Source organism: Elgaria multicarinata, chromosome 2 (genome assembly GCF_023053635.1).
Source record: "Elgaria multicarinata webbii isolate HBS135686 ecotype San Diego chromosome 2, rElgMul1.1.pri, whole genome shotgun sequence".
Taxonomy (NCBI): Eukaryota; Metazoa; Chordata; class Lepidosauria; order Squamata; family Anguidae; genus Elgaria; species Elgaria multicarinata.
The window spans coordinates 8,273,814-8,300,747 of NC_086172.1; the positions used below are offsets into that span (position 1 = coordinate 8,273,814).

The 26,934-nt window shown below is 39.3% G+C and overlaps 1 protein-coding gene across 1 annotated transcript in view; it reads right to left on the reverse strand.

Annotated features, from left to right (window-relative positions):
* WDPCP (WD repeat containing planar cell polarity effector) overlaps positions 1 to 26,934 on the reverse strand; it is a 134,894-nt gene that overhangs the window by 76,078 nt on the left and 31,882 nt on the right. The window contains exons 7-9 of the mRNA XM_063115973.1: positions 11,262 to 11,453; positions 6,008 to 6,617; positions 2,800 to 2,988 (exon numbers count right to left, since the gene is read on the reverse strand). Coding sequence (XP_062972043.1) covers positions 2,800 to 2,988; positions 6,008 to 6,617; positions 11,262 to 11,453 — 991 coding nt within the window. The remainder of the gene's footprint in view (positions 1 to 2,799; positions 2,989 to 6,007; positions 6,618 to 11,261; positions 11,454 to 26,934) is intronic.

The following is a 26,934-nucleotide window of genomic DNA, read 5'->3' on the forward strand; positions in this document are numbered from 1 at the left end:
AGTGTTAGGATTTTTCTTCTTAAGGGGCATTGCGGGAGCTTGAAGATAGATGGATGGATGGATAGTTATTACCAGCGTTGCTCTACCTGCTCTAATTTGATCTTGCTGGGCCTTGATTTCTTCCCCTAGAGTTGACCTATTGATATTCAACTCTGCTGTTTGGCAGGCAGTCCCTGGCTCTCCTCTGGTTCTCTTCTTCCCTCTGTCAGTAGGAGCCAAGACTTGTGTTCTCATCAGCTTCCTCATGGCAGCAACTTTGCCTTAAAATTTCACTGCACTGTTTCTGGAATGGAACGAATCTCTCTGGCTCTCTGCTCTCAGCTTTCTAAATTGACTACAGCCACTGCCATCACTCAATCTGGATAATGGGAAGTATGATGGGAAGCCATTGCTTGCAGTCTTCAGAGAGCTGTGGAATCTTGCATTTCTTGGAAAGCCCCAACATCAACTCTGGCACCTTCCAGCCTGAGGTGAGTTGACTTGGGTGGTAACCTGTTCACAGGCATTTATCTACACCGACATTGCTGAAACTGCATGCTTCCCTATGCGTTGTCAATTTCTGCTAGGAGCAGCCCCTTCAGCTCAGTCACTTTCCTGGTCCTCTCACACACTTATCTATATGGGAGTCCCCCTTTCAATCAACCAGGCAATGTTGCAGATGCCCACTGCTATAGAACAAAAAGGAAGAATCAAGAAAGAAGGCACATTGACAGAGGTGTGGGGGAGGCTGCCATTTTTATCAGATGAGGTAATTTACATCTGACACAGAACCAGGTTAGAGCTCTATGAGCTCTAACAAAAATTGTGTTTTTTTCTTCTTCTGTTATCCAGAAGAATCCATAATGCTCCTGTAACACAGGATAAGGTCATTATTAGATTGTAAGCCTATGCGGCAGGGTCTTGCTATTTACTGTGTTATCTGTACAGCACCATGTACATTGATGGTGCTATATAAATAAATAATAATAATAATAATAATAACATTGCACTGGATTACCTGTCAATGCACTGGTTTAACAAATCTTAGGTTTGGGCTATGCAAATTACATTCATATGTTAGCAATGTATAATTGATAAAATTCCCTCTCTTCCTTTAATTGCAGATACAATTTGATTTTAGATACAGATGCTCTTTTCAAGGCAGATGGGCAAACTGAATTCTAGTTAATCAAAGTTTTACAAGTGCTTTAAAGGAGGGGACATGTTTGACCTGTAGACAATAATCTCTCCGATTTGCTACTATTAACGTCTATTTGAACTAGCCATTTCTGTATTTAGCGATAATTATCCCTTAGTTCTAAGCAGAGCTACATTTTAATTTATAAGATTTGATAGTACTGAAGGCTCTAATAGCCCAGCACTCCGAGCAGAAGCAACCTGTTAATAAATTAGGTTTTGCAATATCTTAAATCTAGACAGTGAGATAAGCCGAACTTTCAAGGTGTTTTCTTTCAAAAGCATCAGTCAATTTCGATTAAAATTTAATACAGCAGGTTATAGCAAAAATAAGGCACACTCTCTCGCTGTTGCTGTTTTCCTTGCAGCATGTTTTGCACTTCTGAAATGCTCCAGCCTACATGGAATATGAGTAAGTACTAGCACAGTTACAGATTCATTAGATAGCCCAGCTTGATGTTGACGGAAGAAATGAAGATCTCAGATAACCGTCACATCACTACAAATGAAAGGGCTTGCTGGGTTCTTCTAATAAAAAGAAAACAAATTACCATGACAGATTTGTTAGACTTGTATAGAATAAATCCCGGATGGCAGAACACACTTGTCTATTGTAAAGCATTATCCAGCTTGCATGTGGGGAGGAATACAGAAGATATTTATTTATAATATACACATTTTAAAACAAAATTTCACTAAAAGCCCCCCCACCCCACCCTGTCTTCCACTTTTCTACTGTGTATTTTCAGAGGTTTTCCAAGAGGAGATTTTGACCTTGTCTGTTGGGATAGTAGAGGCAATGGAAATCAACGGGCCTCTCACACTGCAGTGTAGGAATTGCCTGCCTCAGCCTGATGGCCTGGGGGCAAGTTCAGGCAGCAAGCAATTTTGCTATTCACCATATCCTCTAGCATTATTTCTTCTTCCCACAAAAAAGGAGCTTGGTGCCCAGCTGCACTTACATGCTGAGACATGGCATGAAGCTTTCCTGCTTAATCTTTTCCCTAACTAAATCCTGGGAATAGCTCAGTTCCAACGAGCACAGCTATTCATCGGAGAGTCATCCCACCAAGATCCAACAGAGATGAGCCTGAGCCTTCAATTGATCTGTTAATGTAGTGAAGTTTCAGACGTCACTGTAGGCAACAGGGGAGATACAGTAAGGTGGGTAAACAGCCTGAGGGCATACAACAGGACCCATCTGAAGCTGAAGGATGCTGCACTTCTTTTACCAAACACACTGAAAAAACACGCCAAACCCTTAAAAATTGTCTTAACAAAATGGCCACTCGTAATGTGTTCGATACACTAAGATGAAAATAAATGCTGTTCCCACTGATAAACACACATAGACACCATTATTAAACAGAAAAAAACTTCAACTACTGTTTCAGTTAAAATGATAGTTTAGTGTCCAACTTCCTTAAACTAGATCAGATTGATACATGGATATTACAAATCTTTATTTCTATACTCCATGTGACTTTATCATAAAGATAAGCCTAGCCCTGACCACAAAACTTTTAAAATATAGAATCATCTCTTCAAAGCTGATGTTATTATCTTCATGATTTAATGAGTAATTTAAAACGACAGATGTTTATGAAATACAGCCAAGCAAACCTTCTCTTGCCGGTGTCAGCTTCTGTCTGAGAAGGTAGTTCACTATGGCACTTAGGCTTACACAGCATTGATGACCGACTGTGTTCCAGTTCATGCCACCCAATATATTAATGGCCTCATGCATCTCATCCTGATGAATATACTCCTGGATGATTTCCACACAGCCAAGCTGGCCTCTTGGGACAACACCTGCCACAGGTAAAAGAAAACAGAAAAGCTGTGGACAGACAAATTGCTTTTCTACAGAATTACAGGTCCACTGTTTTTCAACAAAGCTAAACATTACATTTCCTTGTTAAATGAAGGGAATATATACAATGTAAATTGCTGTAAGCATAAAACTATCTGCAATTAATTCAAATAGTACTTCTCTCTGGACTTTTTAGCTTAACCCAATTTACTTGTTGTGGGGTTTATTCTGCGAGGGTTGACTACTGAAATCTGATCCACCTGCTACACAGTGATGGTCCAGTATGATCCAGTCATTTTCAACCACAGCACATAGGCTGAGTGTAAAAGGTTGGAGGAAGGACTTCATTGCTATGGTAGCTTATGCAGCATCTTGAGAATAAGCCTCTGGACTAGAAGCTTGATATCTTCAAGCAATGGATTTGGAATGTGCTACATCTTTATCTATAATTTGAGATGGACTTTGTATATTTCATGTAGAGGCACACCCTTTACCATTCTCTAAAATGTATTAAAACATCTAGTGTATATTAATGAATTTATCTTCACAACATTCACATCTTAAGGCAGAAAACAAAAGAATAACTCTGAAGGTGTATTAAAGTGATCCAAAGGCCATATGCGAAATCATCACTGATTTCTCTACTCGAGTAAACTAAACCCTGACTTGACAGCTGAGAGCAACCAAAGTTTTTTGAGTATCACAAAACACTAGAACTATATTAACATCACATTTGTTTTCAGTTCTTAAGGATTCATATTTACAGCAGGGCACCCATTAGCTTCGGTATGCCACGCAGCAGGGTCCTAGTAAAAAAATAAAACAAAGCCCCATGTAATAGTATAATTATCTAAGTATGTTGCAAAGGATATAGGACATCTTACGGCAGCCAAAATGTGAGGGAGCACATGCCTTGCCTGGGCTACCATTCCAGGAGCAGAGCTTCCTAGTGAATCATGGAAAAGTTTTCCTTCCCTAGAAGTGCTCAAAGAGGACATAAAAACTATGATCTAACTCAAATATTCATGTAACTCCTGTTCCATTGATAGCATGTGTGCAAAACCACAGGCCATGACCTCTTTCCCTACCCAACAATGAAATGGAATTCGCCTTGTGCTAAAAAAGGTCTAACACCCCCCACTTTACAAGTCCTTAACAGAAGGACTACGTAAAGCCTCACACTGGGGAAGAATGAGTGAAACTGGGATATTTTCTTATTATATATTATTATTTATTATATTTGTATTCTACGCAATAGCTGAAGCTCTCTGGGAGGTTTACAAAAGATTAAAACTTTAAAAACGATATACAAAATTTAAAAACATAAAAACATACAACAGGCGGTATACACAAAGTCAACATAAATCTAAAACAAGTTTTTTGAGCTGTGACCCAAACCTAAAAACAGATCCAGGATCAATTTCTTATTGTGCATATCATTAAAAATGTTGGGATCTACCTGCTCTCATTCAAGTGCACATATCTGAGAAACAGCTGCTGTCACAGACTCAAGGTAATTTATATGTAGTGCAATCCTATGCATATTTACTCAGAAGTAATTTCCACTGTGTTCAATGGGCTAAAGCCTTAGCATGGTATTGGAACTTGTTGTGTTTCAAGGCCTACACTAAATGCTTGTGTACATGAACATCATTATCATCATCATCATCATCATAATTACTGCTATGAGGTCTTAAGAGGTTACTGCTTCATTAAAATTCAGGCCTGGTGAGCAGAATTCATGCCTTTGTAACTTTGGGATTTGACTGTTCTAATATAATAAAATAAAATAAAGTATGTTTTATTGCTTTTAGTTTTTGAAAATACAATGAACTCCCATTGTTACTTTCTTCCCTCACCAACCCTCCCAATTTCTTCCTACCACATGTATGTTTGGACAGAAAAAAAAAGTCCTACAGCTCTCAGGAGTCATCAGCCAACAAGGTGAAACTGGGCTTACAATCTCTCAAGCACCAAACCAACTTGATGGAAATATACACAACAATTTTTAAAAAATGGAATAACTTTCAACCATGGAGGTCAACATCTTCCCATTTGGGTGCTTGAGTTCTCTTGGGTGGTGCATTTCTAAGTGACCTACTTTGGTAAGAGAGGTGACAGCCAACTCATTGCTTAATTGATTTAGGAACAGTGCCCAGGGAGACAGTCCAATTAAGTTTACAAGCTGGCAATTAGCAGAAAGGCCTCTAAATCCCTCTACTGAGAGCCTGTTTGTCTCAGTAAGAACATAAATGTGCTAGAGATAGGAAAGGGAAAGCAGCGCTTTCTGGAAGCTTGTTGTGAGTAGAAGCCACAAGGGGAAATTGAAGAAAAGCAAGGTAGATGTAGGCAGAGTGCCTTCTGTTTAATAGGTAACCGGGTAATTTAGAGGCATTCAAAAATAGACAGCATGCAAGAATACTTCAAAGAACTGCTTTAATTAGCATTCTGTGTAAATGTCCACCAGACAAGATGGAACTAATTTGTCTCACAGTAATGATTATCTACAAGCTTTTCCTATTTAACAGATTTCTTGGGTAGCAAGGACAATTTCCAAACCATATAAATGTGACTAAATCTACAACTCGGCTTGTCTGTAAATTATATTGCTAATTTGAAGTTGGAATGTGTCTAATTGCAATTGCAATACTAATTTTGTCACAGTGTTTTGAAAAATCAGAATTCCAGAAATTATTTCTTCTGCTGATGTGGATTAATGTTTTCACTAATATTTCAATTATTCACTTAGGAGTATACATATATTAGGAGGGTGTATATATCAGTTTTAGTCCAATAAATGGATTTGGACAGATTTAGTCCAACAAACATTAACCCAGTGGACAATACTTCCAGATTCTTTACATCTATTTCTTTCACTTTTTTTAAAAAAAAATCTGCTTGCTAATTTAGTCTGCTTTTGAAAAAAGTAGATATTTTTTTCAGTTGATTCAATACAAGGCAGTACCAGTTAGTTACTGAAGAGAGCTGTTTCTGCCACGAATGAATGCATCAACTTACCCATTTTAAAATGAAGCACTCCAATAGGTCCTTTATCAAACCTAAGTAAGAGAAGATTATGGATATCCGTATCATCCATGCTTTGATATGTAACTTGTGGGGCAGCCCACTGGATCTGGGTGAGACTGCTGGATACATCGATTTTTTCACTGAATTGTAGAGTTGATTTGGGTGAGATGTCTTCAGCTAAAAGCTGCATTTTAATTGGAGACAGTGCCATGTCGAACAGTTGTAGCTCACCTTGTGAACTTCCAACCAGGATTATGGCTCCGCTGGGGTGGCAACACATTAAGGCAGGCAACAGTGCTGCTTGTGCTAATAGAATTACTTGACGGTAGACTTCATATAAAACTATTGAAGAATCTTCACATCCCAGAACAAGTTTATCTTCTGTAAGGTTCCAGCAGCAGCTGATGGCCTTTGATATTAGTGGTATTTTGGTGATTGCCACACACTGAATTTTATTCCTAACACATTCGTAGATGCAGCTTTCAGCCATAGGCTCTTGTTCTGCACTGAAAGAGTGTTCTACAGTATGAATCTGATAAGGCTGACACAGGCTAAAGCTGGCATCAAGTGGATCCCCATCTGTACGTACGTAACTCAGAACCTGAAAAAAATCCCAAACTTTTATAAATCACTTGCTCTAATTTTGAGTGGGTTGAAATAATATAGTGCTAATAAATTCTGCAAAATAAAATTCTGCTTATTTGTTTTATAATCCACCCTATTCATAAGGGAGATAACAAAATAACTGAAAATAATAGAATCGTTTGCTGTCTACCAAGCCTTTACGTCTTGATGGCAGTGCGGCAGGGGCACGGGGCCTCAGGCTCCCATATTGGCGCTCCTTCCCAGCATCTGCACAGGAAGGCGCGCCAATGCAGAGTTGCTGCCAGCACCAGGCCAAGCACTATGAAGGGTGTAGGAATGATGATTTTATGATGATTTTAATTTTTGTGAACCGCCCAGAGAGCTTCGGCTATTGGGCGGTATAAAAATGTAATAAATAAATAAATAAATAAATAAAGGAATGGGGCAGCCAGCTCTCATCCCTCTGACCGCCCTGTTCCTCTCCCCACTCCAAATCCACTCTGGAGCAAACCCCTCGTCAAGACAGGCTCCTAGCCTAGCCTACACTGAGCCAAAGGGTCTTCCAATAGGACAAGCTCCAAAGCTACCAGGCCCAAAAGCCAGCTGACAAACTGAAGATCCAAACCAGGACTGGATTGAAGACCAGATTCACAGATGAAGACCTGAGTGGAGACCCAGGAGAATACTAAACGGCAACAGTAGCCCCCCCCTAACTTTATACCCCTGGGCCCTTGAGATGTGTGAGGTGAGCTTCCCTAGCCAATCACTGTCAGGCTGGATAACTACCTCGGCTTCCAGGAGGGGAGCGGGGAGTGAAAGTCTCTCACTCTAACCCAGCTGGAATCTGTTTGTCTAATTTTGGCAAAGCTTCAGCTCTGACCTTGAAGGCCTGGAGACTAGAAACCTTATGATTTTAATGAGTGCATGCCAGCCCCTCCTGACGAAATGGAGCTCGCTACCAGCAGCTAAATAACCTAAGAAGAACCTGGGTTCTTCACACTACTCTGCTTTTATTCACAGCATCCTTATCTATTTCAAAATAGGGTCATCAGATCAACATTTTAGAAATAAGGAACACCTCAAAAGTATTTAGTTCGCCCCATGAATCTGCTGTATGATAAAACGAGGCACGTCTCATTATTATTTTTAATAATGAGGACCTTCTCAGGTTCTCTGGGACGAATTTACTCCAGTCAACAAAAACAAGGCTGACAGCCATTACCCAGAGGACCTTTTCTTCTGCCCCGCCAATTGTGGAATGGCCTGCTGGGAGAGATTCGTCAACTTAACAGTCTTCCAGAATTTAAGAAAGCCATAAAGACAGATCTCTTCCAGCAGGCCTACCCAGTTGCATTTTAAGATGCCTTTTAATAATGTGCTGCTTTTAATAATGTATTAGTTTTATATGTTTTAATTAATTATATGTATTTTATGGTGTTGTACCCCACCTCGATCCAGAGGAAGCGGGTAACAAATACATCATTATTATTATTATTATTATTTGAGTTGAAAGATGTCCAAATCTACTTTCTTGCAGTTGGTTGCCAGCTTTGCATGCAGAAGCCTCAGGCTCAGCATCTCCAGGTAGGGCACTGCCAGGCAGGCTGGGTCGACTCTATTGGCAGCTTCCTATGTTGTAACAGCAGTTATTGGACAGCACAGGAAGGTGCTTTGCAGACAAAATCCTACATTTTTGAGCTATCTGATTTGGGATCACAACACTTCTCTGTCTTGCCCACCTTGTAGCTAGCGTATACGTTGCAGTGAAATACACATGACACAAAAACAGTAGCAGTATTAACAGTAATTGTAGCAGACAGCAATATTAAAATATTTTACAATTTCATTTGATTAGGTGACATTTCCACTTTAGTAGCCAGTTCTAGCTAAGAAAGAAAAGGAAGAGCGCCTTCTATATAAACTTACACTAGACTAAAAAAGAAGAAAACCATTAAAAGGTTAACTAATCTTTGCAATCAGAGCATTTGCTAGCTTATATATGCTTCTTGTATCCTTACGTTTGGGATGCCTGACTCTTATTTCAGTGGGGGCTTGCTCTTCTCTGCACACTTTAAAGCACATAAATAATTACATCAGTTTGCATAAAAGCACAAAGGAAAGGATAAAGTCCACATACTGAAGGAAGTAAGAGTTTTAAACAGTAGATTTTAAGCAGAAAATTGGCTTAACATAAAGATAAAAAAGAAAATAAAGGGGACATAAAAATAAGCCCTCTGTGACTGAATTGTCTGTCTTTAAGATGAGAAAACTGTTTGAGTTACTTTATAGATGTTAAACTGCTAGTTTAATTTCACACCATGAAACTGCAAACAAACAAAATGAACTAATTAGAAATGCTGACTGAGAATTAAAATGCATGGGGGCTATATCAACACTTGACAAAATGTATATTTGTTTTCTTCCTCATGGTTTAAACATTTAAAACTCTACCTGCAAGTTTTTTTGGTTTTTATTTGCTTATGCACTATATTCTGATTTCCATGGACAGTGCAATTTGTTGTTATTATCATCTGCCATTCATTTCTTACTTTATTTGAAATGTATTGATGTCATTATTTATTTGTTTATATACAGCTCCATTAAGATATTCCATCTACTCAGTTACAAGGCACATATCCTCCTGAATATCATTAATAGAGATAGGATTTCTCACTATCATGAGATAAAGAAAACTCTGTTGTATAAAGAAAACTGTGTTGTATAAAATGAAATAACTGACATTTTCTTCCTAGTGAAATTACTTTTTTCCATTTAGGAAAAGAAAAATAATGTCAATTATTCTGTAAGCAACCAAAAATAAAATATATTACCATCACGACAGATAACACTGTGCCTTCAAAAATGTAAATATACTTTCCTAGAAAACATTTAATGAAGTATATCCTATCTTTTATTTAATTATGATGATCTAGATGTAAGAGATTTCATTTTAGTGTTATTTTCTATTTTCAAAATCACAATAGCTGCCACTAGAGAACATTTTAAATGCCTCTTCATTTTAGTGCTTATATTAAAGGAGAGTAAAAGTTCACAGAAATTAGAATAATAAAACGTTGCAAAGAATTAAAATAAAAACAAAACTAGAAACAATACCTTAAAAACAATATTAAACTGTTCAGAGCTGTAAAATAAGAGCTAAACATGTAAAAAAAAAGATCTCCAAAGCCTTGACAAATAAAATGGTTCTCATTTGGCACTGAATGTCAGTAGTGCCCACTCTGAAGCCTAAAACCTAAAAGAATTTATTATTAGTCACCATCCACCTTACCTGAGAAAGTGGGGAAGGGATGTGTGAGGCGGTATAGTCCTTTAGATGATTTGGTCTCAAGGTGCTTAATGCTTTAAAGGTTAAAACAAGCACTTTGAATTGAGCTCAGAAACAGCAGCAACAGCAGCCCAGCACAATTCAGATCTGGTGAGTCCCAGGCAACAACTTAGGGAGCTGTATTTTGAACCAGTTGAAGTTTCCAAGTAGTTTTCAAGGGCAATTGCATGTACGATGAATTGCAGGCATCCAATCAGAACGCTTATATAAATACACTTATAGAATTTTTTAAAAATAGGATTTAATAAAATAAAACTGGGTTCCACTAATATAATACAGGAAAAATGTGGTTATAAAGTGATCAGATATGGTGTAATAATCAGTCATCTATGTGTGTGTACAATTGTATGCACGTAGGGCGCTCTCTGAGCAATTGGGAACGCTGACTCAATATAAGATCACTTTGTATGTTCAAGGTGCATGGGTAATATTGAAATATAATATTTTATGGCTATGTCAAGACACACAAAACCACCACTGACATCCATGCTGGCTGTTTGCCGTAATAAACTTGACTGATTGATTGACTGACATCAGCAAGGGAAAAGAGTAACTCTATCAAGCCCCATCATGTGAGGATTCTAACCACCATCAAGCCAGAACCAGAGTAAACGTCAAGCATAAGGCACCATAATACCAAACTTTTTGGTGGTCATTCCACCTGGTTGCAGCAGGTCTGGGAATGGGAAACAGGCCTGACTCCATTACCACTGCTTAGAGATCAGCTTCATTTCTCTCCTTCTCTCCCCAAACAGTTTCCATTCTACTCCCCACACTTGCAACTTTTTGGGGATGAGCACATCCTAAGGATTTTCAGGGGTGGTGGTGTTACTTTTAAAACAATGTGGCTAAGTTTCTACACACGCACTTCCTTTCCCTTCCCTATAACCTCCGCCACCACACCATCTTTAAAGGCAAGAACTCCTCACCCTGAAGGTTCCAGGAATTTGCCCTCCTCAAACATTAATCCAATGTTCAGGTTGTATTTCCAATCCCCCACCCTGAAACTAATGAAAGTTGCTGGGCCTGAGTACTTTGGTCCAGAGCTAATTTTAAACTTGTAATTATAAGAACTTTGCAACTTGAAGAATCGGTGCCTGAGTTTCTTTGTTTCCCTCTTCCCTTCCCGTCCCTTTTTTCCCTTTCTTGTTAGGACAGTCTCGTTTGTTATTGATCTTATGTAACCCACTCTGGGAGCCTTTTCAATGGATAAGCAGGGAAAACATGCTTTAAGTAAATAAATAATAAACAAACTACGTACATCGAAAACACTGTTAAATAAGAAAATTAACAAGATACAATTTAGGGCATTACCTCCAATTTGCCATGTTCACATCTCAAGAGCAGTAAGTTGGCTGTCTCTCTTTCACTAGAAACAGGAGACCAAGGCCATACTTCATCCTTTGCCACTGACCACCAGCAAATAACCATATCCTGTATAGTATTTATTGCCAAATGATGCTTCATTCTTCTACTCCGTACTCCTGGTATGTCAACATAAGATATCTGAAGGAGAAAATAATGCAGGACACATTTGAAATTATGGAAACCAAACCATTTGGAATTTATTTTATATGGCAAAATGAATACGCCAAATGAATGTGTACACTCCATTGGGGGCACTGCAACATTTTGGCGCAATCCATAACAACTGCCTCATTTCCCAGCTGAATTACATCCTAGTCCTTGGTTACATTTGGAACAATAACCTAGAACAGCAGTGGAGAACCCCTCCTGGGCTAGTAGTAGCGATCTAGAATTGGATTTCAACCTGGATTTCAACCAGTACTCATGACTACAGATGGAAAAAAACCCAGAAATTGTGTGTGTGTGTGTGGTGGTGGGGAAACTGTTAGGGGAAAAACTGGAAAAACTGAACAGCTTAGGATTATCTAATATTTTCTTATAGAACTTAAGACAAAGTATTTATATATTGTTACCCAGCTTTTTACTCCCCAGAAAATGATTTCTAAAAACTGTGTAATAAGAACCCTAGTCCTTACAGAAGGACTAGAGATATAAAATGTCTGAAAATAATCTTTCACTAAGATTCCCAGCACAGTTATTTCTTGCATTCCTTATTAAAATTATTGATCTAAATTATATATTACTAATAGACATTTATGTTCAGTTTGCGAACGTGTGAGTAGTTCCCACTGTACATTTCTGACAGTAAATGCGTATTTTTGACAGTTTGGGTTTGGTTCAATAGAGTCCTGTGGCAGTCATTTAACGTAATTCTAATCTATTCAGGCAATAATTGCAAATTTACTGAGCTTACTTTTAAAAGTTTTAAAATATAATGATATATTTTATGAGCCAACTAAGTTATACAGAAAATAACTCCAGGAAGAGGAAGGTTGCTTTATCTTCCTAAACCAGCCCTCCATAACCTGGTGCTCTCTGGATATTTTGGGCTACAGCGTCCAGCACTCCTATCCACAGCCCATTCTGCCTGAGGGGCAGCCCATTCAAGACCTGAAACCGAAATCCAAAATATCTCGAGGTTGCCAAGTTGGGAAAGGCTGTCTTAAAGCAACAAAGAGACTTTAGATCTGTAAGGAGCACTAAAAAAAATTGCTTATTTTTCAATTTTTCAAAAATTCCCATCCCGTCCCCCCCAAATAAAACTCCCTGGAAAAACACACACATCCCCCCCCCCTCTTGCCTCAAAATTTTCAGAAATTTTACATATCTACTCAGGACTTACAAACAGGTCAGGACTGGAGGGCTAACCAAGACGCAGGAGCAAGGAGCAAACCAGAAGTCAGCATCAAAGAATAACGAGGGATATAGGAACACAACAGAGCTCAGAAAAACCTTGTTGCTCGAACAAGGCTCATGTAGAACAGGAAGCGCTGTATACATCTTCCTGCACAGAAAGATTCAATGTCCAGCTTGAAAAGGCGGAGTCATACCAGGTGTTATGCCACGGCTGAAAGACTCCTTCTCGGAGGAAGAGCTGGAGGACCAGGAATCACCCTCCACCAATAATGCCCATGATCTGCCAGTAGACCAGGAGGATCCTGGGCCCTCAGGAGTGACTACCATGAGGGCATTAGAGCTGGATGCATAGAAACTCCCAAGCCCTCAGGTGAGACACCGCCTGAAAAGACAAGAACTCAGAAGTAGAGGTCTCTTTGTGAGCAAAAGTCACAAGGAGGACTTCTTCAATCATAGTCACTAACAGCTGTCAGCTGTGCTTGGTGTGGCTCTGACAGCCTCTGCATAAGAAAAGCAGAGGAAGGCAGAGAGAGTTGCTGGAAACAACGTTGCCCACACCTTCCCAAACCCATCTTCCCTTTCCTTGACTGATTCTTAAAGTAAATACTTCTAGACTGATCTCTGTCCTTCTGCCTGCCCGTTGTCTGCTGTGTTGCCTTGGGACTTTGTTGCCTCTGACCTGGTCTGCTGAGACCTTGCCTTTTGCCTGATCCCTGTGTGTTCTGATCACCTGGGAACTTTTAGATCCTTGAACTTGTAACTGCTAGGTTCAGACTCTGGAAATCTGACATCAAGGCCAGAAGCTTCATACTGAAAAGCTGCTACCTGCAGTTCAGTGGTTCATTATAAAGGGAACCACACTGTACCAGCAAATGACACAGTGTAAGGGTGCTTCCAGACACAGGTCTCCTAGCACTAGCAATCAGAAGGCACACTGTGCAAATCCACCATTATTTCCTTAAAGGATTTTTTGTTGTAGGAAAAAATATACAGATGAAGTGGTCAAAAAACATAGGAGGGTTAAGAGTTGAGGACAACCTTGTTTGGACCCCTGATAAAATTCTGTGAATCAGGCAGGGCGATGGAGAATTCTTCTTCTTCTTCTTCTTCTTGCTCATGGCGGTTGCTCTAGATGGACAAGACAGGCATTGCCAAGTCATGCTGTCTTTTACAGATTCAGGAATTTACAGACAATTGAGCATGTTTTAAGTATGACTGCTTTCTGGATGTTGGTGTAGATGTATTTTGGTAGGCCCGGTTTCTGAAGGTTTTCTGTATAGTTTTTTGACGTGATGCTAGTGACTGATGTAACTAATGGAATAATTGTGACCTTTTCCTGTTGCCATCATTCTTTGATTTCCATAGCCAGTGGTGTATATTTTTCTCTCTTTTCCTCTTCTTTTTCAACATTTTTGTCATTTGGTATTGCTATGTCGATGAGGTATGTGTGTTTTTCTTTTTTGTCTATGACCGTTATGTCTGGTCGGTTGCAAGGTATTGTTTTGTCAGTATGAATTGCTCTGTCCCAGTATATTTTATGATCTGCATTTTCCAAGATTGTTTCAGGTGAGTATGTATAGTATGATGTAGGTTGTTTGATAAGGTTGAATTTGATGGCCAGTTGTTGGTGAATTATTTTTGCAGCTGTATTGTGTCTGTCTGTATTGTCCATTTCTGCCAGAATTTTACATCCTCCTGTTACATGGTTTATTGTTTCTTGGAATTGATGGCATTTCCTGCACAGGTGTGTTGCTACCTTGTTATCTTTTATGATGTATTTTTGGTAGTTCTTGGTTGGTATAACTTGATCTTGTATAGCTATTAGGAATCCTTCTGTTTCTGGAAATAGCTCACCCTTCCTGAGCCATTCGTACAATTGTTTTTTGTTTAATTGTGGGTTCTGTATTATGTTGTAGTGCTTCCTGTGGAGGGATGTATTTCATATATTTCAAGTACTTTTTTTAGTCAACTGTGTGGGACGGAGTCAAAAGCCTTTTATAGTCTATGTAGCAAATGTGGAGGTTTCTTCTCTGTTTTTCTGTTTGCTTCATGATGACTGTCTAGTATTAACTGTTCTTTGCATCCTCTGCTGTTCTTTTTATATCCTTTTTGTTCTTCTGTGAGTATATTATGTTGGGTGAGATGTGTTTCATCTTGTGTGTGATTGTGGCAGTTATAATTTTGTAGAGTGTTGGGAGGCATGTTATGGGTCTGTAGTTAACTGGGTTTGGGGTGTCTGAAGTTTTTGGTTTAATGTAGGTTTTGCCTTCAGCAACAAATAGCAGGAATAGGTGTAGGTGTTCTATGACTGTGTTGATCTGTTGAGCAAGGTATTCGTGTGTTGATGTAAGCTTTTCGTACCAGAAATTTTGAATTTGGTCTGGGCAGGGTGATCTCCAGTTTGTGTCTTTTGTATTGTTTCCTTCAGCTCCTCCAGGGTTATTGTATACTCTGTTTGCTGTGGTAGTTGTCTCTGTCTTTCTTCTTGTTGTCTTATCCAGCTTGTACTTTCTTTGTGTTGTACCGGTTCTGAACAGATATTTTTCCAGAATGTGGTTATTTCTTCTTTACTTGGGGATGTAATGTTGTTTTCTTTTTTCTTGCTTATTCTTGGGTATAATAATTTCTCGTTTATTTTAACGAGAGAGTTTTGGGCTTTTCGTTCATTTGATTCTATGTATCTTCTTAAGCTGGTGGTCTGGGTTGCAAGTTTTTGTTTCAGTGTGTCGAGAGCTACTATTGCTGTTTATTGTTTGCTATGATGTCTTGGGTATTTTTGAGGATATTTTTTGAGTGATTTCCATTTATGTATTGTCTCGTTCTTCTATTATTATTATTATTATTATTATTATTATTATTATTATTATTTGCATTTGTATACTGCCCCATAGCCGAAGATCTCTGGGTGGTTTACATAATATTTAGACACTTAAAAACAATATACAAAATTAAAAACCACAAAAACACACAATATACACATACATTTAAAACCACTATAACAACTTTAAAAACTATGAGCCTAAAAAAACAGACCCAGGCTCATTTCATATTGCTAAACGCCTGGAAAAAGAGAAAAGTCTTGACCTGGTGCCAAAAAGATAACAATGTCAGCGCCAGGCAGGCCTCATCAGGGAGATTGTTCCACAGTTGTGGGGCCACCGCAGAGAAGGCCCTCTCTCTTGTTGCCGTCCTCTGAGCTTCCCTCGGGGTAGGCAACTGGAGGAGGACCTTAGATGTTAAAAGATTCATTTGGTAGTACCTTAGTACACTGTGCTACTGTTCTAAATGAAGTAAACAACAGCAGGAGTGGACAGACTTGTGGCTTGCAGAATTCACTTTGTTTTCCCAAAGAACCCTAAGTTCCACCTACCAGAGCCAGGTGAAAAATAGCTGCTGTGGATCAGGGGCAGGCTGAGACAGATAAAAAATGGTGGCTCAAAGAATGAATCCAATCACCTACTGCACCACACGCGCCACAGTGGCTTATCTTCAAGTACAAATCAGGACAAGTTAGAGGAATTATTTTCAGTACCAGAAAATAAATACAACACTTCCAGACAAAGCTTTCTTCAATTCAGCAGTCTAATTAAAAAGCAACCTTTTCTTGCTATTATTAAACATCTGGGAGTCAAAAATCCTTGCTTGTCTGCTGCAGATCAACCTGCAATCTAGCACTAAACTTGAGTAACATTTTGCCTCCTCCCAATCAATACGATGGTGGAGGGGAATGATTTAGGGTGCATTCCTATTCCTATGCATGATTAGGCAGGAAAAACTCCTACAATCCCCTGCATTCCCCAGCCAGCCATGCTGGGAGTTGTAGGACTTTTTTTCTATCTAAACATGCATAGGATTGCACCCTTTGTTTTCTTCTCTACACATGTCCATTTCAAATTAAACAGCACATTTTCTAATATGCCATGGACACAATCCAACCAAATAAGGCCTTTTTATTTGCATTAATTTCAATGGAAGTTATTTACCTGGGAGTAAACGCAAAGAGACTTACTTCCAAGAAAATATATAATTGCACTATACCACTTATTGAAATCAATGGAATTATAAAGAACATAACTTTGGATGAATTGTGTCTGATGAACTTGTAGTATTTTATAGATGGGGGGATATAGGTCTTAATTTAGCAGTACGTTTACAGACGCCTTTGCATTTAAAACTGAATATACTTAAGGGCCAGACTAGGTAAAATACAAGAGAGATCTCCCTTGATCTCCTCATTTATTTACACTTAACAGTAGCTACACCCTCTCCCCTTGAAGTAGATGGGGAGTGCAGCACCAGGGAAGTACATGTCTTTCCCCCCTCTGTGGCTGATATAGGGAAAAGTTAAATTGGTTTAATACCTTGTTGTGCATTTCTATCAGCTCCTTGTATTTGCAAGAAATACATAGTATTTCTTATAGGTACTACGGTTATCTGCATTATTTAGAATTACATAGTTTTAGTCCTTTTGATTTCAATATGAGAGTTTAAACAATGTAATTAATTTTAGCATTTAAAAATAACTTTAATTCTGAAAATGTCAGAGAATTAGCTTTACATTTTTGACATGTTCTCCATCTATGAGTTGTCCCCCCACCCCAATTTGTACATACAAATATAAGAACATTGTAAGAAACGTTTGTGCTCCTAGGTTTATATGCAGTAGGAAAGCATACAAGTTAAGGAGGAATTTACTGCTGTGACTCCAATCAATACCAAAATGTTCAGTCATGGTTGCTTGACAGCATCGACCTACATGTAAGGATTTAGGGCTACTCATATATTAAGTTCTGCAATACTGACCAAAAGGCTAAAGCTACTCTTTTCACACTGAGCCTTAAACATTAAAAGGTCATTTACAATGTTTGAATGGGATGTATATTTTTCTCCTGGATTAAGAACGCCAACCTCTGTAAGGGGGGATATAGTTTCCACCAAGTAATACGGATGAGCTACAGCATCATGCGTAAAGTTTATGTGGCTCTTGAGAATTGTGTGCTTCTATTCCTCCAAAAGGATTTGTGGAATTTATTATTCAAACTATGTTATTTTGGAGCATGGTTATTTGAAAACATGAGCAGTACACCATCTGGGTGACACATGCCAAGGAAATATAGATTGCACCACATTTCTGCTTAAGGAATTAATGGAAGGTTGATAGCTAGGGGGGGTGGAAAAAACCTATCTTGCTATTGCTGGTCAGCAATAATCGAACCACTTTCTGGGGATTAAGCGCATGGCTAAGCCTACTGGACCAGACACTAGCAAAGGGCAGGGGGTCTTCTTATCAGAGAAATGCTTCTGGAGCCAGTCTCACTACATGACAGATTGCTTTCATATTCCTGTCTGCAAGGCAACAAAGGATGGCAGTAATGCGATAATGCCAGAGTGCAATGGGTGTTAAGAACCCGTTGCATTTATGTATTGTATTTAGTAAATAATCAGACTCATCCAAATTGTGATCTCACCACTCAACCAAGGCCCATTAAAAATCAAGGTTAATGCTTTAATAATCCTTTGCTGGGTTTTTTTATGGCCAAAAAGAACCCCTTTCTATTTGCATGGTCATAATATTATTGACCTCTTCATCCTGTGAATACACATCAAAAGGAACCGAAATCAAAGTAATTACCACTGTTGTTCTCTCACAGTAAACATTAACTCCTTGTACTCTCTCTTCTCACTGTTCAGTAAATTGAAATGGATTAAACAGCCACAGAAATGAAAAACTTACAAAAAGATCAGTAGTTTCAGAAGAGCTATACATGATTTTTAACTTTCCAAGATGCCAAGGATTTAAAAGAATAAAAGGTATGACATAAATGTCAAGTCTGGAAAAATAACGACAATAGTGTTGTTTTTAATGTGGAAAATGGCCTGATAACAAAAATGCTTTACGGATCTGACAAGCAAACGTACGGTTAGATATTAAAGTTAGTAATCTACTAGAAGTGTATTTAATTTTGCATTAATTTTCATGGGCTTTCAAACATTTCACATTAATTTAACGTTGATATTTTGGGGTTTAATTACCCTTCCAAACTAACTTTTCCACAGTCAAGCCTCTCTGTGCACTGATGGCAAGATACTTTAGCTCCACAAAAGAGGTAATGGAGCAGTGAGTGTGAGGTGGTTAATAAAATTAATTTCAGCATAATGTTTTTATATTTTATGTTTTATTGTTAGGTAAACTATCCTGGAATCTATTTTTGATGAAGTAGACTACAGCACTTAAACAGGGAAGGCTCTTCCACAGAAATGCTGTGGGTGACAATGCAGGGCCCCAAAATTAATGTAGTACTAGGAATGTGCTATCGTCCCCCAGACCAAAATGCTCAGAGTGACCTTGAGATGGAGAATGAAATCAGGGAGGCCTCCAAACAAGGAAGTTTTGTAATAATGGGTGACTTCAATTATCCTCACACTGACTGGACAAATTCATATTCCAGTCATGACAAAGAATTTAAATTTCTTGATGTCATGGAACTGACCAGAGGGGAGGCAACCATGGACTTAATCCTAAGTGGTGCTGCCCAAGACCTAATACGAGATGTAAATATTGTTGAACCAATCGGTAACAGTGACCACAGTGGTATCAGATTCAATATATACTTAAGTGGGAAATTGCCTAGGAAATCCAACACATTCTCACTTGACTTCAAAAGAGGAAACTTCTCTAAAATGAGGGAACTAGTGAAAAGAAAGTTGAAAGGGGGGATCAAGAGGGTTAAATCCTTGGAAAATGCATGGAGCTTACTCAAAAGCACAATAATAGAAGCTCAACTAAAATGTATTCCACAGGTTAGGAAAGGTAGCACCAAGTCCAAGAGGTCACCAGCATGGCTAACGAGCAGTGTCAAAGATGCTATTGTAGAAAAGAGGGCTTCCTTAAAAAAATGGAAGTCTTGCCCAAGTGAGGAAAATAAAAGGGAGCACAAGCTGGCACAAAGGAGTTGCAAACAATAAGAGATGCAAAAAAGCATTTTGAAGAGCACATTGCTAATAACATCAAGTCCAACAATGAAGAATTCTTTAAATATATCAGAAGCAGGAAACCAGCTAGGGAAGCAGTAAGAACGTTGGATGACATTTGGGCATCCAGATGGCAGATGCGGTTCAATGTAAGCAAGTGTAAGGTGATGCACATTGGGGCAAAAAAACCCAACATCAAGTATAACCTATTTATTTATTTATTTTATTTCATTTCATTTCATTTCATTTCTATATCGCCCAATAGCGGAAGCTCTCTGGGTGGTTCACAAAAATTAAAACCATGAAGAGCATAATAAAACAACCAACAATTTAACAACCTAATAGGATCTGAGCTGGCAGTGACCGAACAAGAAAGAGATCTAGGGATTGTGGTGGACAGCGTAATGAAAATGTCCACCCAGTGTGCAGCCATGTTAAGAAGGCAAACTCCATATTAGGCATTATAAGAAAACGAATTGAGAATAAAATGGCCAGTATCATACTGTCCTTATACAAATCTATGATGCAACTTCACTTAGAATACTGTGTACAGTTCTGGTCACCACACCTAAAAAAGGATATTATAGAGCTGGAAAAAGTGCAGAAAAAGGCAATTAATATGATTAAGGGGCTGGAGCAACTCTCCTATGAGGGAAAGTTACATCAACTGGGGTTGTTTAGCTTGGAAAAAAGGAGGCTAAGGGGAAACATGATAGAGGTGTACAAAATTATGCATGGTGTGGAGAATGTGGATAGGGAGACATTTTTTCCCTCTCTCAAAATACTAGAACCCGGGGTCATCCCATGCTACTAGACCTGATGGTTGTGTGCTATCTCCAGTATTCAAGGCAGTAAACCCATGTGCACCAGTTGCTGGGGAACATGGGAGGGAGGGTGCTGTTGCACCATGTCCTGCTTGCTCATCCCTGGCCAATGGCTGGTTGGCCCCTGTGTGAACAGAGTGCTGGACTAGATGGACCCTTGGTCTGATCCAGCATCAGGGCTCCTCTTATGTTCTTAGTTGATGGTGACTAATAGTGCACTCTTCTCTTGGGAAAATCCAGAACAAAAACTTCTGCTTTTAGTGCAAGTTGTTTGCAAATGGTAGAGTGGGTAAGATCCCATCAATTAAGAGCAAGGGATAAGTCAGGACACCATTTCCCCCACTTCCTAGTTTTCTGCATGCAGGTAACATACTTTGCCCCTCACAGGCAAAGGTTCTGGATTGCTTAATTAAAAAAAAACAGAATTATTAAGATAAAATTATTAGTTGATGTCTTTAATTTGTAACCCCTTTAATTTTCAATCTAGTTAATCTACAGAAACTGTAAATTAATAGAAGTAGTCTACTATGATTCAATGAATATTGGAGTGATACACAACTTGTAGATGACTTCCTACTCTGTATCAATTCAGTTAAAACATATAGTCCTTTTAAAGTTTAATACAAGTGTGCATCAATCATAGGAAAGGAAAGATCAGAAAAGCCATCTCTCTAGTGGCTGCCCGTGGCCAGCTGCAGCACAGCTGGAATGCATAACGGAGAGTTGGAGGACTGTGGATTTCTGTGGGGCGGTAGGTAGTTAGGGAGTGTTTATGGTAACCACACTGTGGAGTGTGGTTCCATGTTATGGCGGAAGCACAAGTCATGGCTGAACACCATGCACCATGGTTAGCCTAACCACCCTTCCACTTTCTGGATATACAAACAATATTATGTTCAAAATATTTTAATTTTATTATGTTTAAAAACTGTTGCTTAAAACTATATTAAAATATACAAAAAAGATTTTTTAATTAAAAATTAAAAACTCACCAATTTATTAATCTTGCCAATCCTTTCTCTAGAACATATACCAGGAAAAGGTGCACATGTTATAATAATAAATAAACTGCAAGGGGGCCAAAGGCTCCACTATAAATAACTGTTTGAGAGGATGGCAAGGAACTGCAGCGATCCTAAAAGAAAATGTATAAGAATACATATAAATTTAAGAAGTATAATAAATTACGAAATACAAATGACAGACCAATATAAAATAAAATAATTTTGGATGCTGCCTGAACATGAGCTTACAAGATATCTGTCTTGTGGAGGCTGGAGGCTCTCATTAACTTCTTAAAACAAGTAAGGCACAAATATAAAGAATGCAGCTTGATAAAATTGTATTTGGTTCCTTAAAGGGTACTCATCAACTAAATGATAACAATAGGTAATTTAAAAGCATTACCAGTAGTACAACTACAAATCAAGATTAAAATATTTTAAAACATAATATTGTTTGCATATCCACAGGTCTTAACAATGCAGTGTCTGATAAATTGTGCTCATTATGTCATATACAATGTGTTGGTACACATATGTTTGCTTATTTGGGGGTATACCTCCTATATACTAAACCAGTGGTTCCCAAACTTTTTCAGGTAACCGCCCCCTTGGTTCCACAAACTCATGCCCAGTGCCCCCTACCCTACCCTATAAAAATCATTATTCAGAATAGCGGTTTTCAACGACCCACTAAGGAAGGTAATAACAATAAAATTCAAAACAGTAACAATTAATTGAATATTTATTCAAAATCCAATTACATTTTTTTTAGTTTATCCAATTAAACATAATTGATGAACTTGATCCAGTGATATAATCTTTTCAAAGTCTGAAATATTAGATATCACGTTTAGTAACTAGGGCAGAGGACCTCACTATTCTGTAAATTCTTAATGTGATGGATGGGCTTGATGAAGTGATACCAGTTTCCCAATGTCTGGTCTAAAGTCACTTAACATGAGTCTTAAATCACCACGTTTAGTAATCTGGAGTTGATTTCTTTGCTTGGAAAGAAGTAGGCAGACCACACTAAAACCACATCCCACCAAATATGATGTTGGAAATGCAGCCAGGAGCTTCTGAATCATTCTCCATAGTGCAGGATAGCGATCAGAAATTTCCTTCTGTAACCAAAACTCCTGGTACGGAAAAGACCCCCTTGAGCGCCCCCCCGCTGCCCCTTTGCCTCTTAGCGCCCCCTGCTGCCCCCTTGCCTCTTAACGCCCCCATGCAATCCCACTGCCCCCAAGGGGGCAGTACCGCCCACTTTGGGAACCACTGTACTAGACCATATCCCTGTTACTAGATCACTGAGGAAGACTGTAAGTCGAAACACATTTGGTTTATTTGGTATTGGTTATTTTCGGCCTTTGTAACACAACCAAATTGCATTCGCTCTCATTGGTTTGATGTATGATGCTTTACAGCACAACAGTATATTCTTATTGTTTTAATGTATGTATTTTAAACTAATTTGGTTACCAGATTTTATTTTAATTATATTTATTATCACCAGTAAGCCCAACCCAATTGTTTTGTTGGCACAGAACCCTTCTTACAGCCTCCCACATGAGTTAATGATTAATTTCTCAATAAGTGTAACTTGAGAAAACCTGACATGATCATTGTAAAGAATATGACCACAGACATTGTAGATATGCTTTCCTCTGTCTATAGGATATCTTCCTTGTTTCTCATGGGCAAACCAACACCGCACAAGGAGGAACAATAAAAAAAATATGATGCTGAAAAAAGGCACTATCCTCAGAAGAAGCCCCAAACCACTCATATGTCCAAATAATTTGCATTTCTCTTTCTTTCCCTTTGCCTTTATTGTAAATGGGTGGACTGGAGTGGCACCCGAGAGGCTCTGAGGTCAACTCAATGGTGAGTACCCAGTTCTATGTTTGTTTAAAGTTCTACTTCAAAATACAGATTTTACCAAAGCAGTACACATTATGAAGCCAGGACAAACTGCATTGATGAAAAGTATGAAATTAATTAAGGTTCATGATAGCCTCCCAAATTTAACATCCCAATTTAGTCTAGATGAGCCTATTCTCAACTACATATGAAGATCTCTATACTTGAAACAACGGATAGTTGGAGGCTGGAGATCACCTTGATCCTGACTGATCTCTATTGTTTTGACTGTTGATCAAGGACATCTGTCTCAGTTCCTTGTCTGAAGAATCTTTGTGCACTGAGTAAGGTGAGAAGTCTAAGGGAAAGACCATGTACTGATAATACTGCTGAAAACTGATAAAATCATCCGTATGATGGTGTTATTAGGACATGGAGGCAAATATCCTTTAGCTGTATTCACAGGATGAAATCACGTGGTTCTATCATGGCCACTGTGGGTATTAGGATTTCTGTGCAATAAGATCTGAATCTCACATACTGTGAGAACTTGCCCCAATCTGGGGGGAGCTAGAGTCTACAACACTGACACCAATTCTGAGTCAGACGGAGAAGCCATAAAACCCAGACACCTGAGAATTCAATTTGACCAGGCCTCCCGCTGTCTTACAAGCTAGGAGAGGGTAAGACACAGTATGCTGATGTAGCTTTCCCCCCCTACAGCTAAGAGACCTGACCTTGATAGAGGCCCCTGCCTCTCAACTAAGGTTGTCTTATATGGGAACATGGCTATAGGATGTGGACTCTGCAGGAGAGGGGGTTTCAGGGGTGTGTCCTAAGGTGCATAATCAACTAAAGAGGACAGAGAAGAGGCATCCTGTGAAGGGCAACTACCATTTGCAGGACCAGATGTCCAATATTGATCTTTAGTGTCTACTCTGCTGTATTTAAATCAGAGAAACAGACAGTAGTCTTTGCTCGAAGCAACGTCTGAGAAACCTGAACAGCTTCTTAGTTTTACTGGAACTGTAAACCTGTTTGGACTTATTCTGTGTGCTGAATCCAAGGCTGATTGGGTCTTTCGTGATGATTCTCATGAAACGCTTCTGCTCAAAGAACTATGTTGTAATCTATTAGCAGGTGAACTTTATTAAGACTATAAAAACTTATACCTAATTACTGAAATTACTCCAATAAAAGTTTTTACTGAGACTTGGGCCTCTGCATCGAGACGTCAAGTTCTGACACATATTTCTTTAGGCTTTTCCGTCCAGCATAAGTTTGATACCTCCATCCTTCTTGCAGACTAGATTTCATGCTCCTCTGGTCTAGCAAGACTGTCTGCCTTGTTGATGGGGAACATGGGTGGGAGGGTGCTGTTGCACCATGTCCTGCCTTGTTGGTCCCTGGCCGATGGCTGGCTGGCCACTTTGTGAACAGAGTGCTGGACTAGACGGACCCTTGGTCTGATCCAGCCTCAGGGCACTTCTTGTGTTCTTGTGGGTGCAGGAGCTAAGCAATGGCTTCTAGCATAAGCACCTGGTACATTCTGTAGAGATAGAAGATATCTGGGAGGTGCAGGAAGAGGCACATTGCTTCTACAGGCAATTTCCAATCAGTTTTTGTTGTTTGGTTCATTTCCTAGTACTGCATCTTGTCGAATGATATCTGAGATAAACTGGAGAACAATGGTCTAATACCACATCATGTTCCAACCATTTTGGGGCCATCTGGCACATTTGAAAATTTGAGAGAGTGCTGTGGGCACTTTCACACAATAGTTACCATGGGGGGGGGGGCTTGCCCATTCACAACCCACCCCATGGCAACCATGGTGCCTGTGGTTAGTCACAAAATACTCATTTCCCAAAGGCAAACTGGTGAAGCTGAAAGAAAAGTAACTTGACCAAGAACATAAGTACAAGGCAGAGGTGTGGTCAGAGCTCCAAAATACAAAACCACTGACCAGAACCCAGTTTTCTGCTCCAACCCACTTTCGTTAGAAGGCAAACTAATGAGGCTCAGAGGCAAGTAACTTGGCTAAGAGGTGGAGCCTGAGCCCCACATTCCAAATCATGAATTTGCCCCCCAAAAACACAACAAAATATCAATTTCATAGAAGGCAAACTGGTGATGCTCAGAAACCTATACAAAACCAGATAAAACATAACACATCAAACTAATGAATAAGCCAGCTAATATACACCTCCATAACACAAAAATAAACTCAGGCAAAACACACATATACAGCACAGGCAAAATATCCCCTCACTGCCTGCCATCCCTTCCGTCTCTCAAGGGAAGGTTGACTCCCTGCTTCCACCCTCTAGCCCTCCAGGATGCTACACATCACCTTCAGCCTATCCTTTACTTTTCTTGTTTTTCTAGGTGGTTGGGTATACTTTAAAATAAAGTGCTATGCTCCAGCCATCCACCCCTTTTTTAAGATTGCCTCTGGTATGCAATTTGCATACCATTTGGCATGCATTTGGCATGCCATGACAAATGTCTACAGGCACCACACTGGGGACCCCAAGAACAGCATATTTAATCATTTAAACACATTTGTTTGTATCCTAAAGTAACTTAAGGCAGTTCCCTTCCTCCCACAAACGCCCCTTGGCATCCCATCCCACATTATTCAGGAGACTGTTCCAAGTCTATAGAGACTTTTCAGCAAGAGGATGGTAAGGAGAAACTTGACTTCCATGATTTTCCTTCTTAGGATCCAAGCCATTGTATTAAGAAATCCAGGAATTCTTTCTGACTTCATCATGTAGAGACAGGTTGCTTACCTGTAACTGTAGTTCTTCGAGTGGTCCTCTGTGCATTCACACACATGGGCCTCGGACCCGAGAAATAGACCTCCTTGATACCTCCATCAAAATCGACATAGACACCAAGCGGGGGTTGTGTGAATGCACAGAGGACCACTTGAAGAACTACAGTTACAAGAAAGCATCCTGTCTTTCTTCATCGTGGTCTCTGTGCATCACACACATTGATGTTTAGCAAGCTCACTTACCAGAGGTGGGTAGGCATCCTAAAGAGTATAGACGATAATACCACTCTGCCAAAAGAGCAGTCTGCTCTGGCCCGGATGCTGAAGGAGTGGACCACGTTGCTGCTCTAGAGACGTCAGGAATACAAACTCCCCTCTCAAATACACCAATGTGGTGGAATGAGCTCGGATTGGAGGTGTCAGTGTCAGACCTGCCACCTCATAAGTGAGAGTAATCGTGTGAACTATCCAAGATGCTATTCTCTGCAACGGCACTGGTAACCCCTTGCAGTGCCCAGCATACGATATGAAGAGACACTGGGATTTTTGGAAGGACTCTGTTCTCAACTTGTAAAACGTGATAGCCCTCCTAATGTCCAAAGTACATAAAGCCGCTTCAATATCTGTCTTAGGCTCAGGAAAAAAGAATGGAAGAACAATATCCTGGTTCAAATGAAATTGTGAAACCACCTTTGGGAGAAAGATGTCCAGCATGAGGATCACCTTATCTCTATGGAAGGTTAAATATGATTGGTTGATACTTCTTTGTCAGCTTTTTCATTGTCGATAGTGAGAGCGATCTGCCTGTAGCTGGGGCT